The 13,534-nt window shown below is 45.5% G+C and overlaps 1 protein-coding gene across 1 annotated transcript; it reads right to left on the bottom strand.

The window, feature by feature from the left end:
- Positions 1–768: 768 nt before the first annotated feature.
- On the bottom strand, positions 769–3,464 carry Zg16 (zymogen granule protein 16). Its single transcript, XM_052198555.1, has 4 exons — positions 3,384–3,464; positions 2,673–2,734; positions 2,382–2,514; positions 769–1,195 (listed from the first exon to the last, which is right to left on the bottom strand). Exons 2-4 carry the CDS (start codon positions 2,725–2,727, stop codon positions 880–882), a joined length of 504 nt encoding a protein of 167 aa, XP_052054515.1. The 5' UTR covers positions 2,728–2,734; positions 3,384–3,464; the 3' UTR covers positions 769–879.
- Between the last annotated feature and the right edge of the window lie 10,070 nt (positions 3,465–13,534).

Here is a 13,534-nt window from a genome sequence, read left to right as displayed (position 1 = left end):
GTAGCCTTGAACTCACTATGTAGACAGACCAGCCTGGCCTCGCAAATTCTGGATTAGATCACCACTGTGGTTCAGGGAGAACTCCCCCTTTTGTTTGTTTGTTTGTTTGTTTGTTTGTTTTTGAGACAGTTTTAGCAAGTTGGTGCAAACGAGCTTACCCTAGCCTCTGAACTATTAGGAAAAATCCTCAGGGATTATCCTTGGAAAGAGCCAGTGTAGGCAGAATATTGTCTTTTTTTTTTTTTTTTTTTTTTTTTTTTTTTTTATGAAGTACAAAGAAGAGCCCCGCCAGGCAGGGATGGCACATGCCTTTAATGGCAGCACTCAAGAATCAGAGGCAGGTGGATCTCTGAGTTTGAGGCCAGCCTAGTCTACAGAGTGAGTTCCGGGACATCTAGGATTACACCATGAAACCTTCTCTCAACACACACACACACACACACACACACACAAGAAAAAAAAATGGAAAAAGAAAGTCCCTAGCACTTCTCTTCCTCATCCTCCCATTTCCTCAGTCTAATGTCCAACAGTGGCCTGATAATTAGCCAGGCATGGAGGCACAGCCCTGTAAGCCCAGCACTCTGTGGGAGAGGCAGAGACAATCAATTTCTGTCTGTTCAAGGCCAGCCTAGTCTACATAGTGAGTTTCAGGACAGCCAGGACTATGTAGGAAGACCCTGACTCAAAAACATTATTCTTATTTAATTTCTTAAAAAGTCAGAAATAAGATTCACACATTTCTACTGGAATTAGAATGTAGAAAAACACTGTCTTTAACCATATCCTTTTTATTAAGCTATTTGCATGCTTGCATGATGCTTAGTGATGAGGGAGTTCTCACACCCACCACAGCACCCCTGCCAGAGAGGAAAGTGGGTTTCAGCAGGTGTTGCAGTCGCTAGGGTAGGAATCCCAGTGCATGCTAATAGAATCTATGACAGAACCAGATCGGCCACTAAAGAAGCGGAGGACAGTGTTGGGGTGCAAAGGAACAGCGTTGAAACTCGTGCCTGAGTCTTTTCCAAAAGGCAGGTAGCGGCCTTTGTCTGTCACGAAGATCAGCTGCTTCACGTAAGTTTTGTATTTGCCAGACACCTGGATCACAGATTCCCCGGGGTGCAGAAAGATCTCCTCCAGGTCTCCCTGTTTGCCACCTACATAGTCACTCCACACTGTGCCATAGCGCACCTGGAGACTGCAGGCAGGGGCGTGAAGAGAAGAAGGGACACATCAGACATGATTATCGAAATTCAAGACTGGGCTGCCGAGATGGCTCAGCTGGTAGAGACGCTTGCTGCCAAGTCTGATAACCTGAGTTCAAGCCCTGGGACCCACGTGTGGAGCAAGAGAACCCCCCTGCCTCCGGCTTCCACATGCACAATGAGACATTGAGCACACACTCACATATGCACATCAGCAGAACCTAGATCAATGACAAACATTTCTGGGCTGCAGCGATGGCTCAGAGATCAAGAGCTCTTCCAGAGGTCCTAAGTTCACTTCCCAGCAACCACATGGTGGTTACAGTGGTTCACAACCATCTGTAATGGGATATGATGTCCTCTGCTGGTGTGTCTGAAGACAGCTACAGTGTATTCGAGTAAATATAATAAATCTTAAAAAAAATAAAATCAAGACTTTTCTTTTTTCTTTTTTGGTTTTTTGAGACAGGGTTTCTCTGTATAGCCCTGGTTGTCTTGGAACTCACTCTGTAGACCAGGCTGGCCTTGAACCCAGAATACCAGCTGCCTCTGCCCCCCAATTGCTGGGAATAAAGGCATATGGCACTACTGCCTGGCAAATCAAGACTTCTTAGTCTACATGCTGAGATCTTCAGACTGGTAAAAAATTCCATATGCTATAAAGGCTGCATGAGCCCTAGGAGACCAGGCAGAGAATCTCAACCTCTCCTTTTGATGCTAAATATGCTTGTGGGGCAAAAGTCAGTTTCTCAGAGGCACTTAAACAACAAGAGTCTGAGTTTGCCCACAATACACACTTCAAAGAGGCCCTAGGATTTCAAACACCAGGAGTCTGCCCAGGCCAGACAGGGAAGAGACAAGCCAACAACTGTCTCATGGTTCAGAACATGGAACAGAAAGAAACACGTTTGGCTCTTCATGTGATGGGAGTTTCCACCTGGAGGGTAGGATTGGACTATTCCAGGACAGACAGCAAGCAAAGAAAAAGGATGCTCAATAGAAATATTGGAAAAAGTTTTAACCAAAGGTGAAATCCAACCCAGGTAATGAGGCTCCTGGGGTTGGTAATTACCACTTGCCAAGTTCATGTGCACAGTGTGATCCAAGGTCAATGAGAACTTTCCAACTTTCCAGGATGGTCCTGGTCAGACCCTAACGTCCAGACACAGAGACTCTTACCCTACTATGTAGTATCTGTTGACACGGATACGGATGGCAGTGATGGGGCCGTCCAGCTGGTTGCCAGAATGAGAGAATCGCTTTCCTCCTTTACCTCCATACTCTCCACTGTAGGAGGAGGTCCTAGACTGAACTAGAGGGAAAGAAAGGCCTGTTGGGACAGATGATCTGGTAGCTCAGCTGTTCCCCATTACCCTACTTCCTCCCACCACCCAAACCAGCGTCTGGAAATCCTGGCCAGCAGCAGTACATGGTCTGCCTTCCCACGATCTCCTGTGGCATTCCACTTACTGGAATTAGCAGAGGCCGAGGCACAAAGAAGGACCAACAAGGCGATGGCCAACATTCTGAGGCTGTGGGGGGAAGAAGGGGAAAAAGAAGGCTCATTCCCTGACATGACTGTAGCTACTCTTCTCTCCATATCCAAAGGCGAATCCTAACTTTCTGTCTCTGTAAGCTGAGTCAAGTCTTCCTCCATCCTCACAAAGCCCCAGAGAGCTTTCTGAAGGGGAGGTAAAGGCCATCTGCAGTCCTGAGGTAGCTGAGTTGATGCACCAGGAATCTGAACAAAACCTACATGAAATCAGCTGGTCTATGAGGTATCTGAGGCACAGTTAGGCCTCCAGCATCATTCTACTCTTAAATCAGCAAAGAAGATTTTAGAGGTGCCTCTATGTTGCCTCAGGAGCAAAGGAGATGGCAGAAGACACTGTACCAATGACAGGGACTGAGACGAACTGGTGGAGCTGAGAGAGGCTGATAGGAGGGACATCGGTGAGCTGAAGACATCAGATCCCAGGCAACTTGACTGTGTGTCGTGATCCTGTCTCTGACAGCCAAACTGTCCAAATCCATTTCACCCACCCCCCAAGCATCTCTTAGACAAAACCAGACATGCTTGCACTCCAAAATAGCTCACTTCCAGGAGCTAACACCCAAGTCTCCCCTGCTACAGTCCAGGCATTGTCTTTTCTAACTATATTTGAATATCTCCCAACTCACCTTCCCCCTAGAAGTTGCAGGTGCTAATCTTCTAGAAATTTCCAGAGCTTTTATACCATGTCCAAGCCCTCCCACTGTTCTTTATCCTGTGAACCTCACCTGCTGAGCAAACATGACCAGCTTCTTAGGGTCAGGTGTTGAGCAGGTCTGGAACATCTTATCCTGCCTTTCCTGTAAGGGTTGTAGGTGGCAAGGTGGGGTCCACTCTAGACAAAGTGCCAGACTCATGGAGAGACAATTTGCTAAAAGTCCATCTGAAGGGTGGGGAAACAGTTAATATTTAAAGAGTGTGATTATTCCAGACATGGTGGCTCATGTCTGTAATACTAACATTAGAGGGGTGGAGGGAGGTGGAGGATCATGAGTTCAAGGCCAGTCTGGGCTATAAATGAGACCCTGTCTGAAAACCCAAACAAACAAATGAGAATGTAATCCAAGAGGTCTGGAGATCTGTAGGTATTCTTCCCTGAGAGTCAGTCCTTGCCCTAGGTCAGTCCCAAAAACTGACCCCAGCTAACTGTTACCCTCTCCAGTCATCTGTGATACATCTCCCAGAAAACAAAATCACTTTCAACTCTGAGCAGTGCCAAATATTCATTCAACTGATAATTTTTCTCTATTTGTTGATTTTATATTATGAAAAATCCAATTATAAAGTTTAAAAAATTAAATAGTGAACACCTATATCACAAAGCCTGCTGTGATGAATACTTTGCTGTGCCTGGGCTATCTGCCCTTCACCTTCCATGTATCCATCCTCAGTCCAGACCCTCCTCAAGTCTTTTTTCTCTGTGAGGGGAACCTGGTGCTGCAGGTGGTTAGTCCAATGGTCATGTGGGAAGCAGAGGGACAGAGATTTATATAAGCCTTCCTCTGTGAAGACTTAGACCCCCAGGACCTCCAAGGACCATGGTTATAGATCACCAGAGAGAGCTGTCCCTTTCTGAGGTCTGAAACACCTCAGATCAATGCTGAGGATCTCTTCTCTCTTTAGGTCCTTCCCTTCCAAGACTGATTTCCTCTTGATCTAACGTCCCTAGAACTGACCCCTAAGTCCTAGTACTTGAGACCCTGTTAGACTAGCCCTGTGAACCCTGAGTCCTCAGGACCTTCTCAGTAGAGAGGTTGGAGCCTAGGGAGGGGCTAGAAGTAGCAGAGTCAGCCCTTAATGGCCTGCAGATTACTCTCAGTCAGGAATTCAGAGCATCCACCCTTTCCTTGCAGGCTCACCATCTGGGACTGAAAACTGATCCCGGATAGCTAGAGAGTCCTGCCCTGAGGAGCTGGAAATAGGCCAGGGCTCTTATTCCTGGGGTAAAAGGCCCCAGCCACTGTTCTACCTCTCCTTCCTTTCCTCTCCACCAAGTTCAAGAGCATCACTGGCCCCAGCACCATCATTTTATGTCCATTGCGTGGTTGTCCCCAGTTCTGCTTCTGTGCTGATGTTCTCCCACATTTCCTACTCTAATGTTCTTTCTTTGTATTCTTTCCCTCTCCCTGGATGGAGTCCTCTGGAGTCTCTATTTCCTCACTCTCACATCTCTCCCAAGCTCTCTCTCTAGCCTCATCAATGTCATCTAGCTCTCTTATTGTTATTAGGGGCACATCACACACACAGTCTGATACCAAACCCTGGGAGGATGCCCTTGTATTTTTTACATGACATAGCCAGAACCTTTGGGACAGAAGTGTACCTAACCTGTCACAGTTTCAATCTATTCTCCTTACTCCTCCCATGCAGTCAGGATTGCCTCACTGCCTCAACCTGGTCCTCAGGTTCCCTTACAGCAAGTCCTTCTAATCCTAAGTCTAAGAGATACCTCTGGTGTCTCAAAGGCCCTCCCTGATCCATTCAGAGACAAGGAGGTCATCATAAAGCTATGGTAGGTTATTCTGGGATTGTATCTGACCTAGTATCTGAGGCATCCAAAGTCAGTGAAAGTCAACAGGGTAGAACCGCTAGCTGCCATCTCAGCAGCTTCCGTTGGTCTGCTTTCCCTGGAATCCATGTTCCATCCAAAGCCTATTTGCTCACTAATTCTAGATGATGTGCTGTAAATATCACCTCATCCTGAGTTCTACAGGCAACGAACCACCCAGGCCTTCCAATGCCTTCCAATGCTTTCTGCTACTGCAGGGTAACTGATGTTTCTCCTTTTCCTCTGTCCCCTTGGTAAAGAGACAAACTCAACTTATGTTGATGACTATGGTGGAGACCCCGTTTGCCAGAGAGGTAGGAAGAGAGCCAACAGCCTAGCTCGGAGACCTTCTTTTCCAACGAGAGGGACTGGATAAATTGATGTTAGTATAAAATATGTCAAAGCAATGAAATGGGGGGTGGTGAGGGTATGGAGGGCGTTAGGGAAGCAGGGAACGAGGGCTGTGGAGCTGGGGGGCCTCTCCACTCAGACAGTGACTGGGAAGATGCTAGACTTTTGTGACAAGAGAAAAAGCAGGTGTTTGGGTGAACACTGATCCTTGTAGAAGCTTCAAACCTGGGTGGTGAGTATGTGAATCTTGAGAGCAAGGGGGTGGGGTGATGGTGGTATGCATGGGAAGCCAGCAGGAAGTGTCCTCTCAACAGCAGCTGGCTGCAACTGGCAGCCCCTGGAGGAGGCATGAGATGTCAGGGTTAGGAATTTAACTGCTATACTGGATAGAGTATTTTTATTTGAAGGTGTGAAGAAATACTCTCTGGATTTTGGTAATGTGGGGGAGGGGCTGGGTAAGGTAAAGGAGGGGCTGGAAGATGTAAGGAAAGTGGCATGAGCCTCCATTTCAGTGAGTCTTTCTCCCTCCCTTCTTGAATTGCCATGGAGACCAGAGTCTTCTAAGAGAAGCGATCCTGTCCTTTTGGTGCAAACTCAGACCCCATGATAGGAGTCCTACCTCACACCCCATCAGAAGTAAAAAGAATGGCAAGTTTAAAGATATTGATTGGCTGTGTTTGCAATTCTAGTCTCAGGCAACACTTCATTTCATCAAACATTGCAAATGAGGCAAGATGAGAAGACTGAGAATTAAGGGGACAAGAGAAGGAAAGTGTCCCCCACGCTCTTGGATCTAGTTTAGATTTCCCGTTGACTGAGAGTCAAGGCATTTACACAATTTATCCAGTCCCACAAGCCCCTGTGCATAGGAAGAATTCTTTAATCTTTTTTTTTCTTCATTTTTTAAAGATTTGTTAGCCGGGCGGTGGTGGTTCATGCCTATAATCCCAGCATTCTGGAAAGCAGAGGCAGGCAGATTTCTGAGTTCGAGGCCAGCCTAGTCTACAGAGTGAGTTCCAGGACAGCCAGGGCTACACAGAGAAACAAACCCTGTCTCGAAAAAACCAAATCCAAAAAAAAAAAAAAAGATTTATTTATTATATGTAAGTACACTGTAGCTGTCTTCAGACACTCCAGAAGAAGGTGTCAGATCTCGTTACAGATGGTTGTGAGCCACCATGTAGTAGCTGGAATTTGAACTTAGGACCTTTGGAAGAGCAGTCAGTGCTCTTAACTACTGAGCCATTTCTCCAACCCCGAATTCTCTAATCCTTAAACATCTAGATTATATTCTTTGAAGAATGCCAGTACTGTTTTTTTTTACACTGTGTGTGTGTGTGTGTGTGTGTGTGTGTATGTGTGTGTGTGTGTGTGTGTGTGTGTGTGTGTGTATGCGCAGTCTGGCTAGACTGGCTTGCCAGGAGCTTTCAGGATCTTCCTGTCTGTATCCTCCATCTCTGGGTTACAGGCACATGTGACTACCAGCACTGTCCCCAGTCCGTGTGGTTACTGTTAAGGCACCCACGCCTGTACATCTCTACATGCCTGCTCTCTGCTCTGTGGATACAAACTCTTTGCTTAATAAACTCCAGTGTTGCTCCATATCATGTCGACGAGATCTGATTTCCTGCAGTGTAGTAAGTCAATGGCCGACCGTACCTCGGTGCAGGGCTTGAAGGACAGCTGCAGGCTTCACAAGGAGCTTGCAATGCTGAGTTAGCTCACCTCTGGTGCTTTCTCTCTTTAATTTTTAATTTTTAAATTCAGGGTTTTGAGACAGGGTCTCATGAAGATCAGGCTGATCTCAAACCCAGTAGGAAGATGGTCATGTGCCCCTGGTGCCCCATCTCTAACTCCAAAATGTGGAGATTTTTTAAGTGTACACCACCATGGCAGCCTCTTTGGGATATTTCCTAGGATCCCTTTGATCCTATATGTGCATGCATACGATGCACGTGTGTATATGCTTGTGTATGAGGGCATATGCTTGCCACAGGGCTTGTGTGGAGGTAAGAGGATAACCTCATGTACTGGTCCTCACCTTCTACCTTGTTTGGGACAGGCTCTGTCTTCTGCTCTCTGCAGATGAGCAGCCCCGTGGGCTTCTGGGCTGCCAGGATAAGAGCAGGGGCGGTGGCTGTCTTTCCCTCTCTCCTCCCTGCAGGAGTGCAGCTGGGGGCCACTGTATCCAGCTTTTCCACATGGAATCAGGGATCTAAACTCAGGTCGTCAGGCTTGTACGGCAAGCACTATACTCAGTGAGCCATTTCCCCAGCCCAAGGTGAGCTAACTCTTACAGGGTACCCCAAAGAACCAAACAACCCCATTTCACAGCACATTTGGACAGTCAGCTCTTTGATATTAATGAGAAATTTGTAATATGGCTTGAAATTAAAAACAAAAACCCCAAAGGGTGTCTTGTTTCCATCTTATAAACAACAGAGCCCAAAGCCAGAATGGACAAATGTAGACTCCATACTTCTCCTCTTTTCATGGGAGATGTAAGGCTCAGCCGTTTCCTACATGTGATAATCTTTTTTTTTTTTTTTTTTTTTTTTTTTGAGACAGGGTCTCTCAACAAAGTCTTGGGTGTCCTGGAACTCACTATGTAAACCAAAGATCTACCTGCCTCTGACTCTTGAATGTTGAGGTTAAAAGCATGCACTACCATGCCTGACCTTGTAATATCTTCTAAAATGATTTACATAGAGGTCCTCATAGATACCTGGAAGAAAATTAGACATCAGAGCCTCAGGGACGCCCAAGCCCTTTCCACAGGGGAAGAGTGTCCAGGCTGTGCTACGGCTCTCCTGGCAGGAAGGAAGACATCTTAAAGAGAGCTTGCTCCCTGTCTTCTGGTTATCAAAACCATCGATAGTGCATTGGAACCACAGCCCTAGGAATTGGCATTTCCCCAGGAAGCTTGTGCTGAGAGAGAAAAGAAAATGAAAAAGGCTGAAACCTCGTGCCAGCTGAAGGAGGAGCTGGTCTTCATAAAGAGACTTCACACAACTTCTCCCTGGTAGGACAGAGTGGAACCTAAGCAATGATGACAATGAAGGAGGGACTAGCCATGCTTTGGCCAGGACGGCTGAGTTATGCACATCTCTGCCTTTTATTTAAACCTAAGTTTCACATTAGCATCCAGAAGGGGAAACTGGCACTTTGCTGTCTCTTCATTCCTCTGTTAAGTGTATCCACTTTGAGTAAATATGCTTTCATGGGTGTTCAATATTGTCATTTAGTTTATATTAATTTATATAAGTCTGGTTTGTCTATATATTGATTCTTACTTTGCCTGCATGTATGGATATGCACAATGTGAGGGCCTGAGGCTTGAGGAGGTCAGAAGAGGATGTCGGATCCCTTAGGACTGAGTTATGTATGGTTGTTGCTCTGTGGGTGCTGGGAATTGAACCTGGTTCCTCTGTAAGCACAGCCAGTGCTTATAACTGCTGAGCCATCTCTATAGCCTCATTACTTAGTTGAGGATGAATGGCATAGTCTAGCTTGACAGACCCTTTTCATTTTAGAAACACAGGTGAACACAGACAGAAATAACACAGAGAAATGGGTGGTCAGGATTCCAGACCAAGAGAATTCTCTTATAGACAGCATCTTACACAATCAGATCCACTTCACCCCAAAAAGAATGGGAACCCGTCTCTTCTGTAATGTGGATTAGCTCAAAAAATTTAAAAAGTGTGGAGATTGGGCCTCAGATTGATATTTTATTTATTAATTGAGAGAGACAGAGAGAGAGAGACTCACTGAAGTGGAAAATTCTGGATTCTTTGGAAAGTCAGTTATGTCAAGTGATGTTTTGCTGGGGCACACAAGGGAAAGGATGATTTGCTAAAGCAGACATAGGAAATGTTTTCTTGAAGCAGACACAGGTGAAAAAAATGTTTTGCTATAGCAAACATGTGAAAGGGCCCATGATGGAGGATAAATATGACCCGCAGACTGGGAGCTGGAGCATGGGTTTGCTTTGCTCTGCCCTGCTAGTCTTCGCTAATGACACACAGGTATTGGCTTACCAAACATTGGATCACTGAGCTCCACTCGTGGTGACACCATTGAGGGAAACTCGACAAAGAACTTCTCCTGAGGTTCCTGTGGCTTCTTGCTTCTTCTGCAGCCTTGGGTCAGTTGGTGAGCCTCACAGTTTCTTCAGGATTGAACTGCTCTTGCTGGTTTGTGTTTGGCATTTTGTGACTTCTGGGAGGACTGGAACATAGCTGCTGATTCGTATGTGGTGTTTGCTGCTGATATCCTGACAATAAAAATTGGACTCACCCCAAAGAACTGTCTCTAAACAGGTCCACTTCCCCTGGGACCCTGTAACTTTTCTTTTCTGCTACCTCTGGTGGGTGCTGAGCTAGAGGGGAGGTTGAACACTTATTAAAGTAGGTTGGAAAAATCTATACCTACAATTCACTGTGTAACTCTGATTAGCCTGGAACTCTCTACATAAATCAGGCTGGCCTTGAACTCAAGAGCTACAACTGCATCTGCATCTGCCTCTGCTTCCCAAGTGCTGGAGTTATAAATCATGTGCCACCACACCCAACTATTTTAATTTATGTTGTGCATATGAGTGTTTTGCCTGCATTTCTGTGTGTGTACCATGGGCCTGCCTAGTCCCCAGAGCCTTGGATGTCCTGGTGCTTGTAGAAACTGATAGAAGGAACACAGAACTTTATAGGATTGAGCTGTATCAGGGACCCATTGAATAACCTCAACTTTGGGCAATGCTTCCAATTCAAAAGCTGCAGAACAACCAATCCCAACACTCCCCCTCCCCCAACAACTCCATCCCCTCGTCTTTCATCCCCATCACTTGAAAAGACATGACATTTAATTTAGTGTGTATGTGTATGTATACAAGTGCCCATACCTGCCCGCATGCATGTCCATGCTGTGGTCTGCTTGTGCAGGTCAGAGGCCAACTTGTTCTGACCTTCTAAACATACGGGTTCTGGGACTGAATTCGGCTTGGCAGGCGTGGCAGCAGGCACCTTCATCCTCTGAGCCATCTTGCCAATTCACAATCTCACTTTCACATCTCCTGTTTTGAGGCAGGACCTCACTTCATAGACCTGCCTGGCCTGGAACTCACAGAGATCTACTTGCCTCTGCCTACAGAGTGCTGAGACTAAAGGTGTGCACTCCCACACCAATCATAAAGACCAAATGTTGCTACATATCTTACCAGTCAATCCGCTCCAGGCATCGAGAAGATGCTTTAAAAGCAGACAGTAGGATGCTGATGCTTCTAACTCAGCTCTTCCGTGTGCTCTGGGAAGCTGGAGAGATGATGGCTCCACAGGACAAGCATTTGGATGTGCACTCCTAAGCATCTGAGTTTCAGACCTATTCAGAAAATTGTCTTCTGACCTTCACACACACACACACACACACACACACACACACAAATACATATACACAAACATGCACAGACAGATAGACAGACAAATGCACAGAGAGAGATTGACTTTTGGAGTTTTCAACAACAGGAATAAAATACAGAAAGTCTAAAAGGCTCAAGGGAAACAATCACAGCCAGAAAGAAACAAAGAAGGAAAGAAAGAAACAAAGAAGGAAAGAAAGAAAGAAAGAAAGAAAGAAAGAAAGAAAGAAAGAAAGAAAGAAAGAAAGAAAGAAGGAGGAAGGAAGGAAGGAAGGAAGGAAGGAAGGAAGGAAGGAAGGAAGGAAGGAAGGAAGGAAGGAAGGAAGGAAGGAAGGAAGGAAACAAAGAAAAAGAGCCAGTCTCCAAGGAAGAATACATTTCCACAGACAAATAAAGACTTGGCCTCTTAGAAAAACCCCAGGCAGAAAAATAAGCGTCTACAAGGCTGATGTATACTATTGCTCCAGGAAGACAGGATACTGTAGAGAAAGCTGCCCTTAGTGGGGTCCTAAGCACCCAGGGCTGTTGGAGGAAGGCCAGGACACAGGGAGTGGAAAGACAGCAGGTCCCACTGCAAGCTTGGTGCAGAGAACGTCTTCCTGAAAACAGCAGAATGGCTCGGCCAAGCAACAGTCATCGCAATGTGAGCTGCTCACATTTTCAAGGCAGAAATCACAAAGTGGGAAATTACATGCAAAGTGGCTCACTCTATAACAGAATGGGACACCAACCAGTCTAGCATGCCCTTATCCACATGGTGGAAACTCATAGAGAGAGGCTCACTTTAACCTAAGGGGAGCTCAGAAGCGGAGACCTTCCTAGTATATTGCTCTATACAGACATTTCTGTTTCTAGCTCTGCACTTTACTAAATCTATCTTCTCTACAGACCGATTCAAAGTTAATTCTTAGAGCTGGAGAGATGGTTCAGAGGTTAAGAACACTGACTGCTCTTCCAGAAATCCAGAGTTCAATTCCCATTTACCACATGGTGGCTCACAACCATTTGTAATGAGATCTGGGATGTCCTCTGCTAGTGTGTCTGAAGATAGCTACAGTGTATTCGTGTAAATATAATAAATCTTTTTTAAAAAAAAAAAACCTAGGGGAGAAATTAACTAGCCCCAAACCTAAAGGTCCTGAATGAAGCAATGATTTCTTTTAAGTAAATAATCCCAAATCCCTATATCATTTAAACTTAAACTCCACAATTGTTTGACCTTCTATACTGGAAGGGTGCTTTACTTGGTATCCCATCGTATGCTAAATCACAATGAACTGTTTGGCTGTGCACACACTAACTCTGATCCTGTGGAAGCTATCATTTGGGCAATGTTGGCTCTAGGATCTAGAGATAGTCTCCATCTGCACAAGTTGGCTGAAGAACTGGTCTTTAAGTTTAACATGAAAGTTTACTTCGGGATGTAGAGGATGTGATGTGTAGCCCTACAAAATGATATTCCAACATGATATCAATGTTGTAATCTTTCTAGGATCCTGAGAAGCCCCACAGAAAGTTCAGCTTTCCCAGCCAGAGGGAGAAAATGTGGGATGGACTATAACTCAAGGACCATGGGTTTGGGGGGTGGGGAGGAAGAAGCCTTGTGAAGGACCGGACCACTGAGCTAGCCACATGGCTCAGCAGTTAAGAGTGCTTGCTGTTCTTGCAGAGGATGTAAGTTCATTTCCCAGCACCCACATGGGGTGGTTCACAACCTCCTAGCAGTCTAACTCCAGGGCTGGTATCTTCTAGCCTCCAAGAATACCTGTGTGTGTACATCTAGTCATGCATACATTATACCACACACACACATACACACACACACACACACACACACACACACACACGCACACACACACACAAATATAAACAAAGTCTTAAGAAAACAGGACTACCTATTAGATTGATTAGTTACTTAGTTAACTTATCTCATTGCTACAATAAAATATCTAATAAAACAACATAAAGAAGGAAGTAATTTAGCTGTCTCAGGGGACACAGTCTGTCTTGACAGGGAATGTATGACAGTAGAAACACTGGTATGTGTCCACAGTCAGGAAACTGAGAGCCTTGCCTGCTGGTGCTCAATTATCTATCTATCTGTCTTATCTGTCCATCTGCTTGTCCATCCATCTGTCCATCTGTCTGTCTATCTTATATGTGCATGCCACAGCATGAAGGGATTTTCTCTCTCCTGTGTAGTATGGGAATCCAACAGGCCATGAGAATTGGCGGCAGACAGACACCGCCTTGCTGAACCCAGCTGCTGCTCAGTTCCTTCTCTTTTGTTGTTCAGCCTCTGTGCCAGCCCGTGGAACAGTGCCACTTATGATTGGGTCTTTTCTCCTCAGTGTAATCTAGAAACTCCCTCACAACTATGCCTAGAGGCTTGTGCCACAGTGACTCTAAATCAAATCAAGATTAACTCTCACAACTACCAAAATTAAAAGACAACTCAGAGCCATTTT

The sequence above is a fragment of the Apodemus sylvaticus genome, chromosome 1 (genome assembly GCF_947179515.1).
Source record: "Apodemus sylvaticus chromosome 1, mApoSyl1.1, whole genome shotgun sequence".
In the NCBI taxonomy this organism is placed as follows: domain Eukaryota; kingdom Metazoa; phylum Chordata; class Mammalia; order Rodentia; family Muridae; genus Apodemus; species Apodemus sylvaticus.
The sequence above is the reverse complement of the archived record's forward strand: the minus strand, read 5'-3'. Positions and strand labels throughout refer to the sequence as shown.

Bases quoted from the DNA above. Each gene is read 5' to 3' on its own strand.
- Zg16 (XM_052198555.1), bottom strand. From the start codon at position 2,727: ATGTTGGCCATCGCCTTGTTGGTCCTTCTTTGTGCCTCGGCCTCTGCT. The intron at 2,515-2,672 runs GTAAGTGGAATG...CTTTCCCTCTAG, and splicing joins CTCGGCCTCTGCTAATTCCA to TTCAGTCTAGGACCTCCTCC. The intron at 1,196-2,381 runs GTAAGAGTCTCT...CCCTGCCTGCAG, and splicing joins AACAGATACTACATAGTAGG to TCTCCAGGTGCGCTATGGCA.